Here is a 21,238-nt window from a genome sequence, read left to right as displayed (position 1 = left end):
CAAGCTTGGGGTGCTTTTTAACAGCAAGTTTTCATTGCTTTTGTTGTTGTTGTTCTTGTGTGATTGATGGACACATCTGGATGGGTAAAATAGAGCCTGATGGCAGATTCCTGATTCCCAAGACGAACAGGCAAACAGGGGCCACAATCTCCAGTAATGGAATATGATTCATCTCTGAATCTCCAAGTATAAACATCAGGATGACTGGTTTAAGACCTTAGGAGAGTAACGGTGCACAACATTTGAAGTTAGGACTGTCCATTACATAAAAAAGGAATTAGTAAGAGTGTGTGTGCGTGTGTGTCGCAGACAGTGGGGGAAGTGGCCTGTGGGGAACAGAAGCTGTAACTTCAGAGTAGCCACTTTCAAAATGGAAGGGCCCCGGGGCTCCTGGGCTGCTCAGTCAGTTAAGGGTCTGACTTCAGCTCAGGTCATGACCTCTAGGTTTGTGAGTTCACGCCCCGTCAAGGCTCTGTGCTGTCAGCTCAGAGCCTGGAGCCTGCTTTGGATTCTGTGTCTCCCTCTGTCTCTCTGCCCCTCCCCAACTCACGCTCTGACTCTCTCTCTCTCAAAAATAAATCTTAAAAAAAAAAAAAAGGAAGGCCCCTAAAGTGCTGATCACACAGGCGGCTTCATGCCAGAGACAGACAACCCAATGAGAGAGGCAGAGGGGCTGGAAACAAGGCCAGCTCCTGAAGAACAGCCCGCTCTTTTGAGCAGATCCATTTTGTTCACAGACAAAACAGCCATGGGGCAGCACCTCCCTCCCCCCCCTCCCCCCAGTGCATGGTCACACTCAGGAACAAGGACACTTCTCCAATGTCATGGCAGGGGAGGGCGGTGGATGGAATGAGGTGTGGCCCTTCTTAAAGTGAGAGAAAACCCCATCAGATGAACTGTAACACTCCTAGATTCCCTTGCTGAGGCACCTCCGTGGTCTAGGGCAGGTTGGTCTCTCCTGTCCCTATGAGCATCACCTGCTTATCATACCGAACTCCCAAAGAGTCATCAAAGTGGCTTAACAGCTCAAAAATACTTTGACAAAGGCCACTTGCCTTGTATATATGGTGAGCAAAGTAACACCAATTAGACGCGTTCACTCACTCTTGTTGACCCACTCAGCAGGAGGACCTACTATGGCCCAGGCCCTAAGCAGTTGTGAGCGAAAACAGACAGGAATGTGTCCTCCTGTAGCTTTACAAGTCCCCACTGCCTACACACCAAGTTGTAACCAAGCTGGTAGTCTTTCAGTGATTCTTTTCCTACGGTTTTTTTCCTTCCTGTATTTTCTCTTTTCCTACTGTCACAAACACATATTACTCCAACAAAATACGAAATAAACAATTTCTTCTCATTTATTTATTTTGAGAGAGAGAGAGAGCAAGCCAGGGAGGGGCAGAGAGAGAAAGAGAGTGAATCCCAAGCAGGCTCTGTGCTGTCGGCACAGAGCCTGAGGCAGGGCTCAAACTCATGAACTGTGAGGTTATGACTTGAACCGAAACCACAAGTTGAATGCTTAACCGACTGAGCCGCCCAAGTGCCCCTAAACATTTTATTTTTAACTAATATTACCTTTTACGTGCTAGTTTGTGTCCTGAATTTCTTCTGAAGGCCTTAGTCCCAAGAACTGGGAATGCGTTACATTTTGCACTGTGCATTACACTGATCTAGTCAGGAGGCAGAAACCACACAGTAATCTACAGAGGAAGCTCATATGGAGGCATTAAGCTATAAAACGAGAATAAATATAGACATACAGAGAACTCTCAAGGATTCCCTAAGGCTGAGGGAGAGTACTCAGAAGGGACAACTTGGAAGGGGACCCCCCACACACACACACACTGGGGGTTGGGATTCAGAGCTCATTGGGAAAGGTGTGATTGCAGCCCCCTGGATGTCAGAGAAGTTTGTCTGGGGCAGGGCTGCTCCACAGGCAAACAGGAAATCATCTTTAGAGTGGACTAGACTGGAGAAAGGGAGTCAGAGAACCACTATGGGGCATGCGGTTTAGCATCTGTGGTGTCTGCCTCAGGAAGGCCCAGGAAGGTGCTCACCAGACCTGGGCCGGGGCTGTGAGTCACTGACGGCTCTGGGGACACAGCTGGAGCAAAGCGTCACAGGATGTTCCCCCACACCCACACCGCTCATCAGGCAGCAGGAACAAGAAAAAGCAGAAATCACAGCACAAAGGAACCAGGAAGAGAAGCCCCTTTCTCCTGCAACGTCCCTCTGGCTCCCTCTACTGGCTAACTTTAGCATTGTGCTTACTGTCAAGTAGAAAATGCACACAGTCCACTATCCCAGAGCAGGAAGAGTGAATTTGGAGGTGCAAGTCAATAAACTGATAGCTGAGCAAAAGCTATTATCAGTCATTAGAACAGGGACTGGCAAACTTGTTCTCCGAAGAGCCTGACAGCAAACATTTTAAACTTTGTGAGTCATACATACAGTCTCTTTCAAAACTACTCAATTCTGATACTGTTGCCAAAAGGTAGTACAGACAACATGCAAACAAATAAACATAGCTGTGTTTCAATAAAACTTTATTTACAAAAACAGTCAGTGAGTAGATTTGGCCCACAGATCATAGTTTACCAACTCGTGATTTAGAGCTTTAGATGGAATAATCTCCATTCTATGAATAGGATTATATTGAGAAGAGGGAATAAACACAAGTGCACGGAGCTGAGGTAGGTGGTGAGGACTGAGAAAAATGAATTTAAATGGAGATAATAATGTCTACATTGTAGGAGGGTTTTTTGGTCCAAATTAAGTGAGTGTTATGACTGAATGGTTGTGTCTCCCCCAAATTCAAATGTTGAAATCCTAATCCCCAGTGTGATGGTGTTTGGAGATGGAGGTAACTAGGTCATGGGGTTGGAGCCCTCCTGATGGGCTTTGTGTCCTTATAAGAAAAGACAGGACAGAACTTGCTCTCTCTCTGCTCTCCGCCAGGTGAGGCTACAAGAGGCTGGCTATCTGCAAACCAGGAAGCGGGGCCCTCACCAAACACCACACCTTGATCTTGGACGTCCCAGCCTCCAGAACTGTGAGAATGTTTGTTGTTTGTGTTCATGGTAATTTGTTATAGCTCCCAGGCTGCCAGTGAGCTATTCTATTCAGGGATCTAACAAGGTACTTAGTAAATTATCATCTCTAAAGGCCTGTGCAACGCAAAATAACAGTCCATATTGTGGCTCCTCTTTTGAGGAAGCTGAGGCTCAGAGGAGCTAAGAAGCTTGCCTGAAATCATACAGCCTGGTTAGCGGGTGTTTGAACAAGTAGTCTGTATGACTCTTTAAGAGTCACCTTCCTCATCACCATGTCCACAACCTCACTCACAAGGGGCAGATGCATGTTCCCAAACTGGGCTGCTTTCTTTACTGGCTGCCATAATAAAACTGGATTTAATACCTTTGATGTTTGGCAGGCTAGGACTCCCAACCTGAAGGAAGCCAGTACTTAACCTGTTTGAAACCCAGCTCCTGAAATGTCCAAGGCACCTAAAGATGAGAGGTGAGAGATCCAGGATAATTCAGTAGTACCCCCACTGTTTGCCAAGTCACTTCTGCTCAAGTGGCTGGCTAGAGATCAGTGTCCTAATCAGGGACCCGTTTCCATGCCCTCTCCTTCCCTGACCTTTCCCGTAGGTGAATCATTCCTTAATTAAAGGTGGGACATTTGTTGGGCTTCCCGTTTAAAACTTACAGATACTACAGATGTTTCCTGATTGATTCTGACCATACCTGTAAGATGAGATTTATCCAAATGAATAGTAACTGTTTACTAGCCCAGTATAGTCCACTAGGCCACTAACTATAACTAGTCCACTCATCTGAATCCATAGATCCTTTACTTTACTTCCAGATGCATTACAAGGCATGGGATCCACTTCAGAATCAGACAGAGCCAGGTCCGAATCCCAGCCCCAACTCTTACTAGCTAATCTGATCAATTGCTCCTTTTCTCTGTTGAGAGCAATTCTCCATGGCATTTCTGCATATCTTGTACACGCTTTTATTCTGGACTATTTTCCAAGGATGTGTGTACAGCCAACATCCCTGGAAGACAGAAAGAGAAGGAGTCTCCCTCCAGGTCAGAGAGAAGACTTGATCTCGGTCCCAGATAACAAAGATATTGCCTCCCTCTGGGGCAAAGGTTGAGCAGGTCTGCTAGTCCCACCCCTGAAAAGATGAAGAGTTACTAAATTTAGTAGGGTCATTCACCTGTGACACAAACCCATTGTATGTAAAATAGCTATCTGGGCCCATCTCCCCATGGCTCCGAGGGAGTTGGGCACAGGGAGGCAACAAAAACACGGACCTCCTGCGGTCTGCTGTGCCAGAAGTAACAAAGTCCTTTGTTTCTGACCAAGGACATGCTTGTCCAGCATCTATGAAACTGGCAGGTTAACGTGTCCGCATGTCAGTGGGATGAGGTCTCAAGCCCTTTATAGCTCCAAACACTCTCATCCAAATGTCAAAGAGTCAGTGATACTTTCTCACCTCCCCCGAACCTCTACCTCCTGCAGTTTGGCATTGACCCCCAGGATGATACTGAAGCTGTTTTTGTTGATGTCACCAAAAACCCCATCACTGCCAATTTCAGTGGGTATTTGATGCCAGGGGGAATCCTTCTAGACCTCTGTGGCCTCGACACTAGGGTACGCCCTCCTGTAGTGCTCTGTTGTTAGCCTCACAAGACCTTGACTTTCGTGCTAGTGCTGACTGGTCCCCTTCATGGACTCCTGTTCCTTTAGCAGCCTCATCATGCCCTGCCTGCCTCCCTTATCACTCCTCCTGCCCTTGCTGGGTGATCTCACTCCCACTGCTGGTTTTAGGAACACCGTATATGGTGATGATGTCCTAAACTCTAGCTCCAGTTGAGACGTCTGACACAACTTCCCAGCCACCTGCTGGGCAGCTCCACCTTACATGCAAGTGGTCCAAGAAGAAACTCCTCTCTCCCAGGCTCTCCTCATCACCTACTCCTCCCTCCTGACTCCGTATTCTCACAGCTACCTCCCTGCTCCAGGAAGTCATCCCTGACCCTTCACTGCTTCTCACACCCCCAGGGCCAAGCTATCTTTGAACATTCTTTGTCTATTTCAGGAATCTGTACACCCCCCAGCTCAACCAGACCTACTTGTCCTGCTGCTGTTCCCCCTCAAGTCCCAACCTTTCCTGCCTTGGGCGATGGTACAGCTAACAGGGCTTCCAGCCTCCCGTTGACCTCCCCTAAAGCCCTCACTCCATTGCTGCTAGAGTTACGTTCTGAAAATATAAATCAACCCACGTCATTTTTCTGCTTTCAATCCTTCACTTGCTCCTCATTACCATCTGACAACATCAAGATTATTAACAACATAGTTTACCATGCTCTCTAATGTTATGTCCCACGTACCCAGCAAGCTCCCTCCAGGCCTCCCTTCTGCTTCCTGTGGCCAAAACCACTCCAAATGGAAAAAAGGTGGGGAGGAGGTGTCTCAAAATAACAGCTATTAAACAGCGCTAACTGGTTCTAATGTGTATTATCTGGAACCAGGAAGTCCCCCAAATTTGCATTAAACACTGGTCACACATCTTCTGCTTGCCTCGAAACAATCTGAGTGCGCTTAGTTTTTCTTAAAAAGTAACATTAATAATTTGGATTAGGAACCATATTTCTACTCAATTAGTTACTATCAAGTTTATATGTTTCTCAGGGTTCCCTTGAGAAGCAAGCCAAGCTATTCCTTCATTCTACCCAGTGAAGGTGCTTAAAGATTAGTTTCTCAGTGGATATATGCTCCAAGTAAGTGTGTGTGTATTCACCTTCATATATATATATACACACATATATATGTATGTATATATATACATATACATACGTATATATACATATACATATACATATGTACATATATGTATATATGTATACGTATATACATATATGTATATACATATATATGTATACATATATACACACGTATACATGTATATACATATATACGTATATATGTATATATATACATGTATATATGTGTGTGTATATGTGTGTGTATATATGTATATATATTTGCAATGATGAATATATATTTGGGATATGAATATACATTTGGGAATATATTTATTTGGGGGACTATGTATTTGGGGGAATATATATTCCCCCATATATATATATATATATATATATATATATGTATATGTATATACATCCATCTCTACCAAATATACATATGTATTTATATTTCATATAGAAAATATATTTCATATATTTTTACATATGTATATATTTATATTTCATATATAAAAACATTTCATATGTATATATAATTTCTCTTCCCCCTCTAAGCAAACAAACCAACATTGAATGTCCACCAGGAGGCGCTGAGGGCGTCGCCAGACCTGCGGTACCTTCCCGGTTGGAGAGGCAGCGAGGGATGCAGCAGCGATGGAACCCGGCTTCCTTTTTTAAAAGAATCAGCGTGAGGGAAGGGAGCAGCGCTGCGTTATTTTAGGGAGGCCTTGTCGCACTCCCCCTCCCGCGTGTAGGTAGCGTCTGGGATGTGTGCGGGCCCCATGGAGAGACGCTGGCGGTGGCTGCGGTGGCAGCTGGGGCTCCTACCGCGGCTGCAGCCGTTAGTAACCCGACCCCGCCGGCGCGGGGATTGAAGACGCGCAGGGGAGAGCGGCGAGCTGCGAACAAAAGCCCTCCGCGCGGGGCCGGAGCCCGGAACGTGTGGTGAGTGAACCGGCCGGGAGACCCGGGAGCAGCGGGCACTGGCGTGGCTGGGCAGGCAGAGTCCCCGGAGCCCACCTCACTGAGATACGGTAGGGGGACCCGGAGGATATCCAGGGGCAGGTGTCCGAGCCTAGACTGGGGTGGATTGGTGCCTTTAGCACATTCAGACTTGGAGGGTATCGGGTGCATTTGAAAGGACCCAGGCGCCTTCCCCATCCCCAGCAAACACCCGCGAGGGGTGGGGGTGGGGGCGGGCACAGCTCCTAGCAAGCCCTGCCCAAAAGGCAGAGCCAGGATCGAACACCCCTCCCGGGGAGGCCTTTTGTAATTGAGGCATTTCGCTTTGCCCTTCCATCAGCTCCGGACCCGGGTCTCCTTTGGCAGGGGGAAATCGTATGGTATATCTCATGTAAATTTATCATACAAATCACAGGGCTTCTGGGCCTAATCCCAAATAAACTTCTTCCCTAGGCAAATAGGGTCCTCTCAGCAATGAGCTCTGAGGATGAACAGGCCTCTTCTTTTTTTTTTTGTTCCTGCAAAGCTGCGTCCCCGGTCCCCGCCTAAGCTACAAACAAATACACTAATCCTCCCGGGAATCCTCCACTGCCTCCCTGGCCGGCCACTGCCTGCACCGCGATCTTTTCATTTTAACTTGCAGCAGGAAGGAGATGCATCCAGCGGGCCAGATGTCCTGGGGAGCCGGGCCCCAGGACCCTGCCCTGCACACCGGGGCTGACGGAGGTTGAGGCTTTTCTCCTTGCACCAGTACCCGCCCCCTCCCACCCCCCGCCTGGGTTTTCAGGACAGCGGTATTATGATTTACGTTCCCCGGGGCCTCTGAGCCTAATCCCAAAGCGGATTAAGTTGGGAGGGGGTGTATATGAATGGGGCAGACGGAACCGCTCTCATGTATTCCTCGGTGTCCCTACCTTGTCATCCGCAGAGATTCCACAAAAGGACAGGGCTCAGCCATGGTGGACCCTGTGCCGGAAGAGGAGAAGGAGGGAGCAGAGCCTGAAGGTTCGGGAGGGGACGGCGCCGCCGCGTCCGTGCCCCCTGACGCCCAGGGCGCCCAGCAGCCCGCCGCCTCCTCGGCCTCGGCCTCGGCGGCGGCGCCCCGCAAGGCTGAAGTCCCGAGCGTAACGGAAGAAGGCGGGCGGCGGGAGCAGTCTCCACTGCTGCATCTCGACCTCTTCAACTTCGACTGTCCGGAGGCCGAGGGCAGCCGCTACGTGCTGACCAGCCCTCGCTCGCTGGAGGCCTGCGCTCGCTGCGCCGTCAAGCCAGTGGAGCTGCTGCCAAGGGCCCTGGCCGACCTGGTGCGCGAGGCCCCGGGCCGCTCCATGAGAGTGGCCACCGGCCTGTACGAGGCCTACGAAGCGGAGCGACGCGCCAAGCTGCAGCAGTGCCGGGCCGAGCGCGAGCGCATCGTGCGCGAGGAGAAACGGCGCCTCTTCACGCCACTGGGCCAGGCGGCCGCCGCCGCCTCGGGCGCCAGCGCGGGCGGCAGCAGCAGCAGCTGCAGCAGCGCCAGCCTCCCGGCCTCGCCCGCGCCGCGTGCCGCCCGCAAGGCCTCCTCCAGCCCGTCCCCTGCTCGGACGCAACCTCCGCCCGCGGGTTCGCGGGCAGGTAGGAAGAGCCACTCGCTAGACTCGCTGTCCCGCCGGCGCGAGGGCGCCCTCAGCTCCGAGTCCGGCGCGTCGTCGTCGTCCTACAGCGGGGAGAGCCTGAGGGAGCTGCGCTGGCCTCCGCGGGCCTCGGCCAGGAACAGCTGCCCAGCGGGCTCCGCGTCCTCCGCCCCCAACCCTCTGGGCCGCCCATCTGCCCTGGCCCTGGTGCCGCTCACCGGCCGCAGCTTCAGCCTGGGCGACCTGAGCCACTCGCCGCAGACGGCTCAGCACGTGGAGCGCATAGTGCGCCAAGTGCGCGCCGAGCGGGGCCTGCGGGGAGTGCCGGAGCGCGACCGCAAGATCGCGGCGCTGATGCTGGCGCGCCACCAGGAGGAGCGCCTGCTGCTGGAGCAGCGCGCCGCGGCCCACGGCCAATGGGAGCAGCAGCGCGTGCGCGCCGAGCAGCGGCGGGAACGCGAGGAGCGGGAGAAGCAGCGCGCGCTGGAGCAGGGCCGCCGGGCCTGGGCGGCGCAGGTGGAGGAGCGGCGCGGCCGCCGGGGGCGCGAGGAGCTCGAGGCGGCGCGACGACGGCAGCGGCAGTGCGAGCGCAGCGAGGAGCGGCGGCGGGAGCTGGCGGAGCGCCAGGGCCTGCTGCGGCGGGAGCGGGCGGAGCGCGCGGCCCGGGAGGATAGGCTGCGCAAGCTGCAGCAGGAACAGAACCTGAAGCAGCGGGAGGAGGGCCTGCAGGAAGGGCGCGAGCGGGCCGAACAGGCCCGCCGGGAGCGCGCCCAGCGCGCGGCCCACACCAAGCAGCGGCAGGAGGGCCAGCTGCAGCGGGAGAAGCGGGAGCTGAGCCGGGCCGAGCGGGCGCGCCACGAGGCGCTGCTGCAAGGCCGGGCCCGGCAGGAGCGCGCGGAGCGAGAGGGCCTGCGGAGCTCCCTGGAGGCCAGCTTGGGCCGCGCGCAGGAGAACTACGAGCAGCTGGTGGAGCAGCGCGCCCGCGAGCTGCGGGAGCGGGCCCGGCGGGAGGAGCTGCAGGGCCGGCGGGCTAAGGAGGCGGCCGAGCGCAAAGAGCGCGAGCACCAGGCGCACCTGGAGGCGCTGGCCCGGGCGGGAGAGCGGCGGCTGCAACACGCGGCGCAGGCAGCCGAGGAAGCGGTGCAGCAGAAGGCGCGGCGTGTGGGCCAGAGTCGGTTGGAAAAGGAGCGGGCCCAGCGCGCCAATAAGGAGAAGGTGGAGAGGGACGAAGACTGCCGCCGGCGGGAGCTACTGCAGGCCATCGGGCGCAAGCTGGAGCGCAGCGAGCAGCTGTCTCGCGAGCGGAGGAGCGCGCTGGAGAGCGCCCGCTCCACAGCCCGGGCCTCCTTCCACGTGCGGGAGAAGGTGCGCGAGGAAACCAACACGCGCTCCTTTGACCGCATGGTGCGGGAAGCCCAGCTGCACGCCAACCTGGACCGCAAATGACCGCCACCCCTGGCTGGCCAGCCTGCCACGCTCAGCCCTGGGCGGCCTCCCTTGGCCTTTATGATCAGACCGTGGAAGTCCCCCGTCGGGGCTCAGCACAGTGGCCTCGCCAGGCTTCCGATCAGAGAGGCATTGAGAGGACAGATAGGAGACCTGACAGCCCCACCGCCTTTTTAAAAACGGACTTTGTTTGGAAATGACAGAGCACAATCTTTGACCACATCCACCCTTGGTGGCTCCCGCAGCTACCCTTGCCAAGCTTCCCCATGTGTCTTTGGGATTGGAATAGAAAAAGAGTTGGGGAGAAAGAGGCTGGGTCGGGCCTGCAGGGAGGGCCCCCCTGGGAGTGACCGCCCCTTCTGCAGCAGTGAGCCCAGGCACCTGTCGCACATTGGTGTCTGAGGTGACAGCGGAGGAGGCATCCCCTCGGCTCGCCTCCATCTTTTTAAATCTGGCAAGTTGCACAAAGCGTGGAGGCCACGCAGAAAAGCACAGCTCTTCCAGCGTGTTAGGCCACACCAAGTGACCCCAAAAGCGATGGGTTCTTTGTATGCTTGACTTTTAATCTGCCACTTGAGCAAATTCTGATCTTAGTTCTGGTAGTTTTTTGGTTGATTCCCCTTGGCTTTCTAGTTAGACAATCATCTGCAAATTTATGATTCATTTGTGTCTTCTTTTCTCTCTCTCTCTCTTCTTATCTTCCAAGGGACACAAGAAATGTGTTGTTGGTTGGCTTGGTGACGCTGTTTTGGCTTTAGTGGAAGCCCCCAGCCCCGGGGGAGATGAGTTCCCTAGGCAGCAGTGTTCCACCAAATGATGCTTTCTTGCAGGGTAGTTTCAGGGGAGGCAGCGGTCTGACGCCCACCTCCCAACGTGGATGTGAGCCCATTCCTCGAAAGACAGCAGCCATGCCTTAAGAAGCAGAGCTACCTTATGTGCCTGCCCAGGCCAATCCTGCCTCAATCTCCAGCCCTGGATGCAGCCCCGAGGGTGGGCGCAGCGAGTCTGGAGCTAGGATTTCCTCTGTGGAGGAATCCTCACAGCTGCTCAGAGGGTGATCTCCTGAGGTGGCTGGGATCCTGCCGCTTTGCTGTTGAGAGTTTGTGTTTGCTATTGTTGGTGGTATGTTTCCCCCTCGTCCTCCCCCACAGAAAAAAAAAGAATGTCCCCCTCACCCCCCCCCCTTAAGTTCCTGGTTCTCTCTCACTTGTGACTTAAAGTGTTTAATCAGTCTCTCCGTGCCTCACCTTTCCCATTGGCCAGATGGGGCCATCAGTACTCTTTTCCAGGTACCTCAAGGTCTTCCAGACCCAAAGCACCGCCTCAGTATTATTTGTTGGTCTTCTTTGTGCCTTTCTTGACCTGGAGTAGGGAGGCAGGAGGGCTGCTGTTGGCCTAGCTGGTTTCTGGGAATATGGATTCCTGGTGTTGGAGGGGTCCGGGCGCGTCAGGACAGATGATCATTTAGCTTCTGGGGGAAAATACTTGCAAGTCTAACAAATTCCCATTCAGTTGTCTTCAGGCTACTTTAATCCTTAGAGTGCTTCCTTTCCGTGAAGCCGAAATCAGCCGCCGGCCATATCTACCCATTGACTCTTGCCTTCATCACAGAAAACATTACTTTTTTCATTAAATCGGGACCAGGAAATAAAAGTTACCAAAAAACCAAAAACAAACAAAAGCAAGAAACAGGGTAGAGAATTACTATATTGGACATATTTCATGTATATTCTGCTGGGCAGAATTGTCCCTAAAATGTCTGATATTACACACACACATATACACACACTCCGTCTGTACTCCACCCCACCCCCAACTGCATGCCAGCAGATACAAAAGCATTGTGTAGAAGGGAACAGTACTTGTGTGTTACACTTCAGGTGTAACACCGGGAAGAGAGCTGTGCCAAGGTTTATTTCCGGTAGGGGTGGATTTTTCCCTCAAATTTTCTTGTCGGTAACCAGGTTATCAGTAGCTAGCTATAACAATTGGCATTGTCTGTGAGTCAGGGGCATTTAACTAAAGGGTTAACTGGATACTTACTGGTTCTTACCTTGTGGCCCCTGATTTCCTAGAGAGCCTTTGCAACCTTAATAGAAAGTTCCACCTAAAACTCCTTTCTTCTCAAGTATGTACATTCACTCGAGAAGGACACAGTCTGGTTTTGTGGATGAGACACTGAAAGGTACACAGGCGATCTTACCTCGCCCTTTGTTCAGTTTGTTTTCCGACTTACTGAGTGACTTTGGGTAGATCATCTCTCTGTGCCTTGGTTTCCCCACCTGTAGAGAGGGGGTCGTGTCTTTGGCCCTCCTCAGCACTGTGAAGATGAATCAGAGTCAAAGCGGTCTCTCAGTTCTATGACTTTAGAAGTGCAGGTGCAATTGCCATAAACAGAAAGGATCCTCTGACTGTACCGTGCCCAGAGAGTACAATGTACTGTTGCGATCTGGGGCAGAAAGGAATGGTCTCAAAAGCCCCATTACAGCTAACTGGAATTTAAATAAGAGCTTTAAGAAAATAAAGAGTCCTTCAAGAAAAAAAAAAAAAAAAAAAAAAAAAAGCACATGCAGCTCATAGTGTCACATGTGATGCAAAGGCCCAGGTCTGAATGTCACCAAATTAGAGGTTTGCACTTAGAGAAAAAACACTGTGTAAAGGAGAAAAAAACCCTTTGGATTAAAAAAAAATCCATAAAGCTAAATAAAATTAAATCAAAAACAGAAGCCAAACCTAGTAATGGTAAAGAATGGTTCTTCCAAATTTCAGACCACTCTCTGTAGAATATAGATCCATCTCTGTATTCTAGAATAAGTGGTCCTGTTGCCCTTTGAGGAGGAGTGATTTCCAGAATCCTTTGTTGGGCCCTTTATTTATATTCTTCTCTTTGAAGTGACACCAGAGAGGTGTCTTTTTTCCTGAAATACAGCAAGGGAAAATTGGAGGAGTGTGGGGCAGTGGGGCTGGTGGGTGAAGAAAGGCTTACTTCTCTTGATGTAAACATCCTAACAAGTGCCCGGAATTTGCCTCAGAGTGCCATGCTGGACGTTTTCCTACCATCTGGAAGATTGCAGCCCTGAAGTGGCCTCAGACCTTCACATTTGCCCTCTCGGAGCGTCCTCCGGCTCTGAAAAGAGAGAACGTGAAGTGGAGTAAGGAGGGATGAGAAGGGTTGGAAGAAACTTTGGTTTGATCCATTACCAAGGAAGCAAGCAAGACGAAACTGTTTTGGATGGAATCATCAGTGAAGCTAGCCCAGTGTCCTGCTCAGGCAGTGACCAATGCCTTCACATCTGGACAGGAAGATGGAAGTTTCCCTTCAGAAGCTCACAGACTGAACATTCAAGGGAGCAGTAACCAGGATTCGCCAAAGGTGAAGAGTGTATGGAGTAGGGCTGGCATATGAGAATGCGGTTTATGTTCAGGCCACTCTATGAAGTCCACCAGTTATCGTTCCCTCTTCTTTAAAAAGTCCACTGAAACAAAGGGGTGCCTGACTTTGTATCAGTGGCTGGTGTATTGTTTACTGTCAAATCCCCTATAGCTTACGGTTTAGCACTTCACGTATAGTAAGCACATAAATACTAGATGGAGAGAGGGATAGACAGTGGGTAGATGGTAGATCAATCAACACTTCACAGTTCTAAGGAAATCTATGAAGAATAGATCGGGTGGGCAGGCCTCCATACTTTTGATGAATTTGTATCGAACATCTGCTGTGTGCCAGGCACTTCTTTTGATACTGGGAAGACAAAGTCTGGTAATTGACCTTGGGGACCATTTTTGCTTCATTGTCCTGAGCAGACATCTGTATTTACCCATTGGGCTTACCTTCCTTCCCACCCTGATATCCATCCACAGGCAGGTCTTGCCTTGAAGCACTAACTTCAAGCCTTCCAGTTTCCTAGGGAGACACCATCTGCCAACCAATCATCATTCAGTCACTGTTGTTCTCTTTCCCTTGATTAATCAGGAGCCTTGATTAATCAGGTCAAATGCATAAGGTCATGTACTTAATCAGCTTTAAATTCCAGTAAAAAGAGAGACTATACCTTCAAGGGTGTTGTTTGTAGTGATGTTAACAGAGGCAGAATAAATAATGACCGTTGAAAAAATGGTCATTATCATCAACCTAGAGAATGAGCCTCAGGCTATGCAGAGTCCCAGATCACTAAAACAGGGTACCACCTTCATCGTTCAACTGCGTGAAGACAAGAAACTCAACCTTTCAGAAGTGCTTCCAGTTTCAATGTTCCAACAAGATTTCTGATCAATACTAAATTGATGAGAAAGCTTAGTGAAGCGAATATCCTATTTCTTAAGACTTCCGGGTGATTGAGGTTCCCCACAGGTTGCTACGTGGACCTGAACGGCAGCTCCGCTCTGCACGTCCCAGGGAAACGTTTGGCAGGTGAGCATAAAGAAACCTGGCATTTCTTGACAGAACCTGGAACGCGGCTTTCAGGGACCCAGCGGATAACTCTCAGTTCTAGAAATGTTGTTGAGGTCTTATATGTGGTGCATTTGGCTTCGGGTGTCTGGTGTGGCACCTGCAGGATTACGACCCATCACGTGCTTTAATTACATGACTCTGTAGAAGAGCACCTGGCCTGCTCACCTATGTACTCTGTTCCATGGAGCTCTGGTGCTCTATGTATACGCACCTCCTCCCAGCCCCGTACATCCCTTCACATGCCCCTTCATACTGGGCCCTGGTGCTTTGGCTTCCCCTAAGTCAGGGCTGGGACAGAGGGTGGAGTGGGGTTAGCATCACATGTTAGGGTATAGAAGGGGAGGGTGGTTTCCTTTTGAGGAACAGTAGTGATCCTTGTTACTTCCTGACTCATCAAATACTGTCACGTCCCACATGAGCACAAACAATAGTGTGAAGTGATTTTTAAATTACCTGCCATTTTGAAGTGTTCATGCCTTTCTTCCTCTCCACTAGCACAGTATTGATGGCATGTTTTTGTGTCAGACATTTGCACACTTCACAGGACTGTCAGAAAGACAGTAGGTCCATATCTGCTCCTGGGTTTGAGTGTGTGTATGCACACACACACACACACACACACACACACACACACTCCTACAGATGTGGCTACCATACCTTCAAGGCAAAGAGTTTGGAAAAGAAGCAAGTATCTTGACTTTTTCCAGCTGTTACCTACTACTCCATGGGCCCCTCTTGTCATCTATAAAAGGAGGACAATAGATCCCACATGGTAGGCAGTTGTTAAATGAGTTGATGCTTGCAAAGCAGCACAGTCCCTGGGAAATAGCACTCAATTCGTGGATATTGTTATTCTGAACTTGGGAGGGTAGAGAAGGAAGGAATGAGGTAGACTGCACATCAGCCAGGTCGTTCTGGTGGACGCCAGGCTTTGATGGTAGCCCTTTGCAGTTGTCTGTATCCCTTGCTGTTCGGCAATCCCCCAAACGATCCAAAGGAAGGGGCTCTGGGATAATTGTTCCCCCGAAATGTGCTGTAGCCTGGGGTCGGGGTGGGAGGGATTACCTTGTTTACCAAACGTTTGGCAATAAAATTGACATCTGATGGTAATTCTCAAAATTTTATTTTAAGGCTTCCTAAATGATGGCTAAGATCACAGAATGTTTTAAAATGGGGGAAAAGGATGTTCCTGTCGTGGTGCCAAATTCTACAGTCGTATCTTTAGCAGAACCACATGGAAGAGGTTGTGGGAGGCACACTGGTACTGGCAGAAATTCTGGGATACGCCACTGTCTCTGCTACGGTCACATGGGAATGAGAGACAGGGTCTGGGACAAGCCCAGCCTGGGGAAGTGCTGATGGGCTCATTGTAGGAACAGATGTGGGAGCAGAAGGAAAGAGCTGGGTGCCTTAGCATTGCATCATCCTCAACAAATGATTTTTCCTAAGAAGGCCCAGAAAATGCTATCCTTCCCTGCCCCACTGGTCCTGCAGACAGCCACCTGGAGGACAGCTGCAGGACTGGGCTTGTACAAGTTGAGTCCCTGTCCTGGACGTATATCAGGGCACTGACTGAGTGGCCCTCGCTGGCTCTCACTTGTGCATTAGGAACTGGGGTGCCCTCCTGCTTTGTCACCTTTCTTCTGCCCTTGGACACCCTAGAGGGAGACCCCTGTGGGCCTTAGAGTCCTCCGGAGCCCTCAGAAAAATAGTAGAGCAGGCACAGCGTGCCTCCCAGGAACATCTGCTTGTTTGACAAGTACTTGCAGGGTGAGCAAAATGCATAGCCGACGTGAACAATTTGCAAATGCCGGGATTACAGGTCGTGATAACTAAAGCATACCGAGCATTTACACTGTGCAACTGTTTTAAGCACCTAGTCCTCACCAGGTCTCTATGAGGTAGGTACTATTATTTTCCCCATTTTACAGATGAGAAAACTGAGGTACCGAGTTTCAGTGACTTGCCCAAGGTCACACAGCTAGTATTGGGCATAATCGGACCTGGACTGAGTCTGACTTTATAGCAAATGCTCCTAACCAGTATGTTCTGTCACTTCTTGGGAATCAGTGGGAAAGATTTTTTAAAAATATTTTTATTTCATTTATTTTTTTTAATAAAGTTTATTTATTTTGAGAGAGAGAGAACCAGTGGGGGAGGGACAGAGAGATAGGGAGACAGAGGATCCAAAACAGGTTCTGTGCTGACAGCAGACAGCCCGATATGGGGCTCGAACTCACGAACCAAGAGATCATGACCTGAGCCAAAGTTGGACACTTAAACCGACTGAGCCACCCAGGTGCCCGGGAAAGATTTTTTTTTTTTTAATTTTTAAAATGTATTTATTTTCGCAGCACAGAGCTTGACATGGTACTCAAACTCACAAATCGTGAGATCATGACCTGAGCCAAAATCAAGAGTCGGATGCTTAACTGACTGAGCCACCCAGGTGCCCCGGAAAAGATATATTTTAAAAACTTTTTAAATGCTTATTTATTTTTGAGAGAGAGAGAGAGAGAGAGCATGAGCAGGGGAGGAGCAATGAGAGAGGGAGACACAGCATCTGAAACAGGTTCCAGGCTCTGAGCTGTCAGCACAGAGTCCGACGCAGGGCTTGAACTCACAAACACCTGAACTGAAATGAAGAGTCAGATGCTTAACTGAGCCACCCATATGCCCCCGGAAAAGATATTTTTTAAAGGGGACCCTCCTGGGGGAGGAGGCTGCTTGGGATTCTCTCTCTTCCTCTCTCTCTCCCTAGCCCTTCTCCCTGCCTCTCAAAAATAAAATAAATACACATTAAAAAAGACGGTGCCCTCCTGGAGCCTTCCAATGCCAGCCATTTGAATCACCACCCACTTTGCCCAGATGTAAGGCCTGCAGGGAGAAAACTCAGATGTCATCCGGACTTGGTGGGTCGTGCTGGGACTGAGGGTGAGACTGAGGCTCACTGCCTGGAGAAAAGATGAGGTTTTTATACAGATCCTAAAGCTACCACAGCTGGGTTGGTGCCTGTTCTAGAACAGAAGTTCTCCAAGGGTGGTCACAGGCCAGCAGGATCAGCATCAGCTATGCTAGGGGTGGGACCTGGCAGTCTGTGATTTAACGAGCCCTGCAGGTGATTCCAATGTGCCCCTAAGCATGAGGGCGCTGCTTGAGACCTGTGCTTTCAGGAATCACTAACCACATAAGCCTGTTTCAATTTAAATTAGTCAAATTTAAAGGAAACTAAACATTCAAGCTCTTCCGTCACACCAGCCACCTTTCAAATGTTTAGTGGCCACCCAATTGGACAGCATAGATCTAGAACATGGCCATCATCACAGAAAGTTCTATTGGGTTGTGATACTCTAGAACCTTGCTACTTCCTGTGGTCCACAGACATCAGCATTGGCATCACCTAGGAGTTGCTTAGAAATGCAGAACTCAGGCTCCATCCCAGAACTTCTGATTCAGAGTCTGCTTTTTTTTGCCAGAAACCCAGGTAATTTGTGCTGCTCTTTAAAGTTAGAAAACCACTGCTCTGCAAGGCAAGCCTAAATGAAGTTCATTTTACGTGTGTGATTAACTCCCATTGGTAAATTCTCCCTACCAACTTATCTTCTTGTTTCTTGGCAACTCTTTCCTTCCTGACAAATGTGTATCATTTGGGGCTAGGCTGCCTCTTCCTAGGCCACCAGATCATATTTCAGAACTCAAAGGGAAATTAGACACCTCCCATCCCTCTCTCCATTTGAATGATATGAATAAGTGCCCTCCCCTGGCCAGACATTATCCTGGGGGTTCCCACACTCCACTCATTCTGATCTTATTGGGACGGTTGCAGGTGTCAAGGACTTGGCTTCCCAACTAACCCTAAGTATGTGGTTTTATGAAAGCAGTTGGGGGCGGGGGGGAAGCTACCCGCTAGAGCAGTTTAACAAAAATCTCTCCTTTGCTGTTTCCATCTCTGGCCTGCCAGCTGCAAGTTTTATTTTCCAGGTATTGCCTATGCTTAGAATTCCCAGTTATAACTGGCTACTCCTTCATGCATAGACAAGTGCTTGTTTTCACTATCTTGTGAAGCCAGGGGATTGAGTCAGAAAGTCTGGTGGTTCACCTGCTTCTTTGCAAAGGGGAATCCAGCAGGTTGGGCTTAACCTCGCCTGATACACCCATATCATCCGCCAGACCAGCCCTTCCTGCATCTTGAGATTCACAACAGAAGTATATTAGGAGTAAAGCAGTTTAATTATTTGGTACGGCCCCAGCCAAAAGCTCTGGCCTTAGTTTCCATAGCCTGCCTCTGTTGCCATAGGTGAGTCGAGAATTCTGTGTGGGCCCCCGTTCCCGGCAGCCACTAGAAGAAATGGAAACAAATGACAGGAAGGGAGAGAAGTGAGCTGCTTTGGGAAGAGAAAAGGCTGATTTATGAAGGATTATTAAGTAAAAGCATCGCTACGTTCAAGAAAGGAGAAAAGGCAGTGAGAGCCTAGATATAAAAGACAAGAATAAAAAGAAGGAAGCAGAGGCCAGAGAACCCTAAAATGAAGCTGTAGGCAGAACAATTCAGGCAGGATATATATCTTGTGAGTCTGGCCATGGCTAAATAAGTCAATGTTTCAGCGAAGGGAATAGAGGCCCCTCACTGGGACCATCTTAAAACAGCTGAAACGAGACCCAGGAGGAGAAAGGAGAGAGCAGGTGCTTTAGAAACTGATCGTTTACTATTGGGGTCCCGACTCAAAATGTGTTCATAGTCCACAGACGTCAGGTCTACATAGATGAGGGTAGGCAAGCTGACTCTACGGGATTTTCCACAAGTTGCCAAAACTTCTAGCAAAAAAGAATGTACAAGGAATGAAAACATTGTATAGTTTCTTCTGCCAGTGAGTACACCAGTTAACAAATCTTGGGAATCTGTTAGAAAGTACTTTTGAGATGTGTCTTCTCTGTGTGGGCACCACAACTGATCTAGTTCCTACCTCAAGTAGCAGAAGAAAAAGTATACCAAGCTCAAGAGCAAGCCTTGAAGGGAAAGTATACTTGGGAACTTTGTGCACGTCGGGTAGCAGGTACATCGTTTGGTAGGTGAAGTCTTGAGATGTACCCGAAGTGCTAGAGTTTAGAATGATTTAGAAAGTAACCGATTATATTTGTCGGGCAAGAGAAAGCTGCTACTGACTTTCCTTACTGTTCTTATTGTCTAATCCTGATGACAGGTGCCAGATTGCCCTGCAGCTTTCAGTTTGGCTGAACGATACAAAATTGTTGATAATTCAACTGTTTTTTGACCTATAAAGCTGCAAACAGCAAGGTGACTGGTGGCCTAAATGGGCTGTCCGAAGCCCCTCAGGAACTGGGCGTGGGGCGGGAGGAAGATGCCCAGATGGTTGGGGTGTCCGGGTCTCATGCAAGAATAGATGTCCCTTAAGGAGCTGTCCCAGACGGTCAAGGGCAGCCTGCTGGTGTGCACAGGCAAAGGGCACTGTGCCTGCAGGAAGCATAAATTTACATCGGCGTATCTAAATGGGAGCTCAGGTGGCCCCCCTCACCACAGGCTGGGCAGCACAGGCAGTTCATTCCCTTAGAATCTGCAAAGTTTTCTGCAGAGTCGGTGGCCTTCTGTCTGATGCGCGCTCCCAGGAGTCCTGTCGAAGCAAGCTGATCAGCATGCCGCTGCCTGTCCAGAATACTAAACAGCAATGCGGGCTCCCATCCCTCCGCCACAGCCCGCTATGCTGGCACCAGCTCTGCCCTCCAAGAGCCCTTTCCCTCCCTCCACCGTGGCTTTTCTACAAACCCACTTGTTTCCAGGTGGCAGAAATGCACCCCGCAATCCAACAATATGTTTCTAAAACCTTCTCCATGACAACGCAGGGCCATAAGCAGGCTGCCGGCTCAGAGTTAGCCAGAGAAGGGCCGTGGGGGGAGATCGCTGTGGGGGAGACGGCACAGAGACAGCACAGGGCAGCCGGGGATGCCCAAAGTCAGCCTGAGCAGTCTGGGGCTTAATGTCCCAAACTCTGGGAAAGGGGTCTGGGGAAGCGGTGAGCAAATGTCTCCAGATGCATAGCAGTGATCATTCACAAACCTTGACTTTAGTCCAGGACAGCGTGGACTTCCTCTCTTCCTGTTAACAGGTGAACAAGAGGAGAGAAATCGTGAGAATCCAGCAGAGAAGGACCTGGTTTTTTAAATGGGCTGCCACTGCTTTGTGATTGGACAAATTCTTTTGTTTTTAATATAATTTATTGTTAAATTGGTTTCCATACGACACTCAGTGCTCATCCCAACAAGTGCCCTCCTCCCTGCCTATCACCCACTTTCCTCTCCCCCTCCCCCCCCCCATCTACCCTTAGTTTGTTCTCAGTCCTCAAGAGTCTCTTATGGTTTGCCTCCCTCCCTCCCTCCTTTTTTTTTTTTTTTTGGACAAATTCTTTATAAATCTCCAATGTTCTCCAAATGATGTGTCTCACAGAGGTCGCCTCCCCAGCCGGCCCATTTCATCCCCATTTCCAGCTGATGGCATGGTGGCCAGAGCCTAAGGACCAGGATCTCAGCTTCCCCTCTCGAATATTTAATGACAACATTGACCTGAGGGCAGGATGCTGGGCATGGCAGGGATGATGGCTCCTTGAGGCCCAGCATCCACAGAGCAGCTTTCTAGAAGACATCTTACTGTTGGCAGTTGGGGGGATCGGGGCATCAGGAAAAATGATAAACAAATGAGAAAGCCAAACGAGCAAGGCAGGGGTGTATCTGTGAGTTGGAACTGGGGTGAAGACAGAAACGAAACCAGATGGCATCAGTTCTCCTTTGCAACTCTGCCCGTCAATTTTGGCCTCTCTATGGCTAAACCAGGGGCAGGACCTCCAGACCTCTTGGCAGCCTTTGGCGAGGTGCCAGGTGCTTTCCCTGCCGGTGTGTACTGTGCCCCGCCCCAGCCTCCCCCACCTGTTTAAGCAGAGCCTTTACAGTGGTGTGGAGGCTCAAAGGTTTAGCT

At 50.2% G+C, this 21,238-nt stretch overlaps 1 protein-coding gene across 1 annotated transcript; it reads left to right on the top strand.

Annotated features, from left to right (window-relative positions):
* The first annotated feature begins 7,697 nt into the window (after positions 1–7,697).
* On the top strand, positions 7,698–11,053 carry CCDC177 (coiled-coil domain containing 177). The gene has a single exon (XM_047863632.1). It carries the CDS (start codon positions 7,698–7,700, stop codon positions 9,798–9,800), a length of 2,103 nt encoding a protein of 700 aa, XP_047719588.1. The 3' UTR covers positions 9,801–11,053.
* The last annotated feature ends 10,185 nt before the right edge of the window (positions 11,054–21,238 follow it).

Source organism: Prionailurus viverrinus, chromosome B3, assembly GCF_022837055.1.
Source record: "Prionailurus viverrinus isolate Anna chromosome B3, UM_Priviv_1.0, whole genome shotgun sequence".
NCBI lineage: Eukaryota > Metazoa > Chordata > Mammalia > Carnivora > Felidae > Prionailurus > Prionailurus viverrinus.
This window is presented reverse-complemented; position numbering and strand designations above follow the sequence as displayed.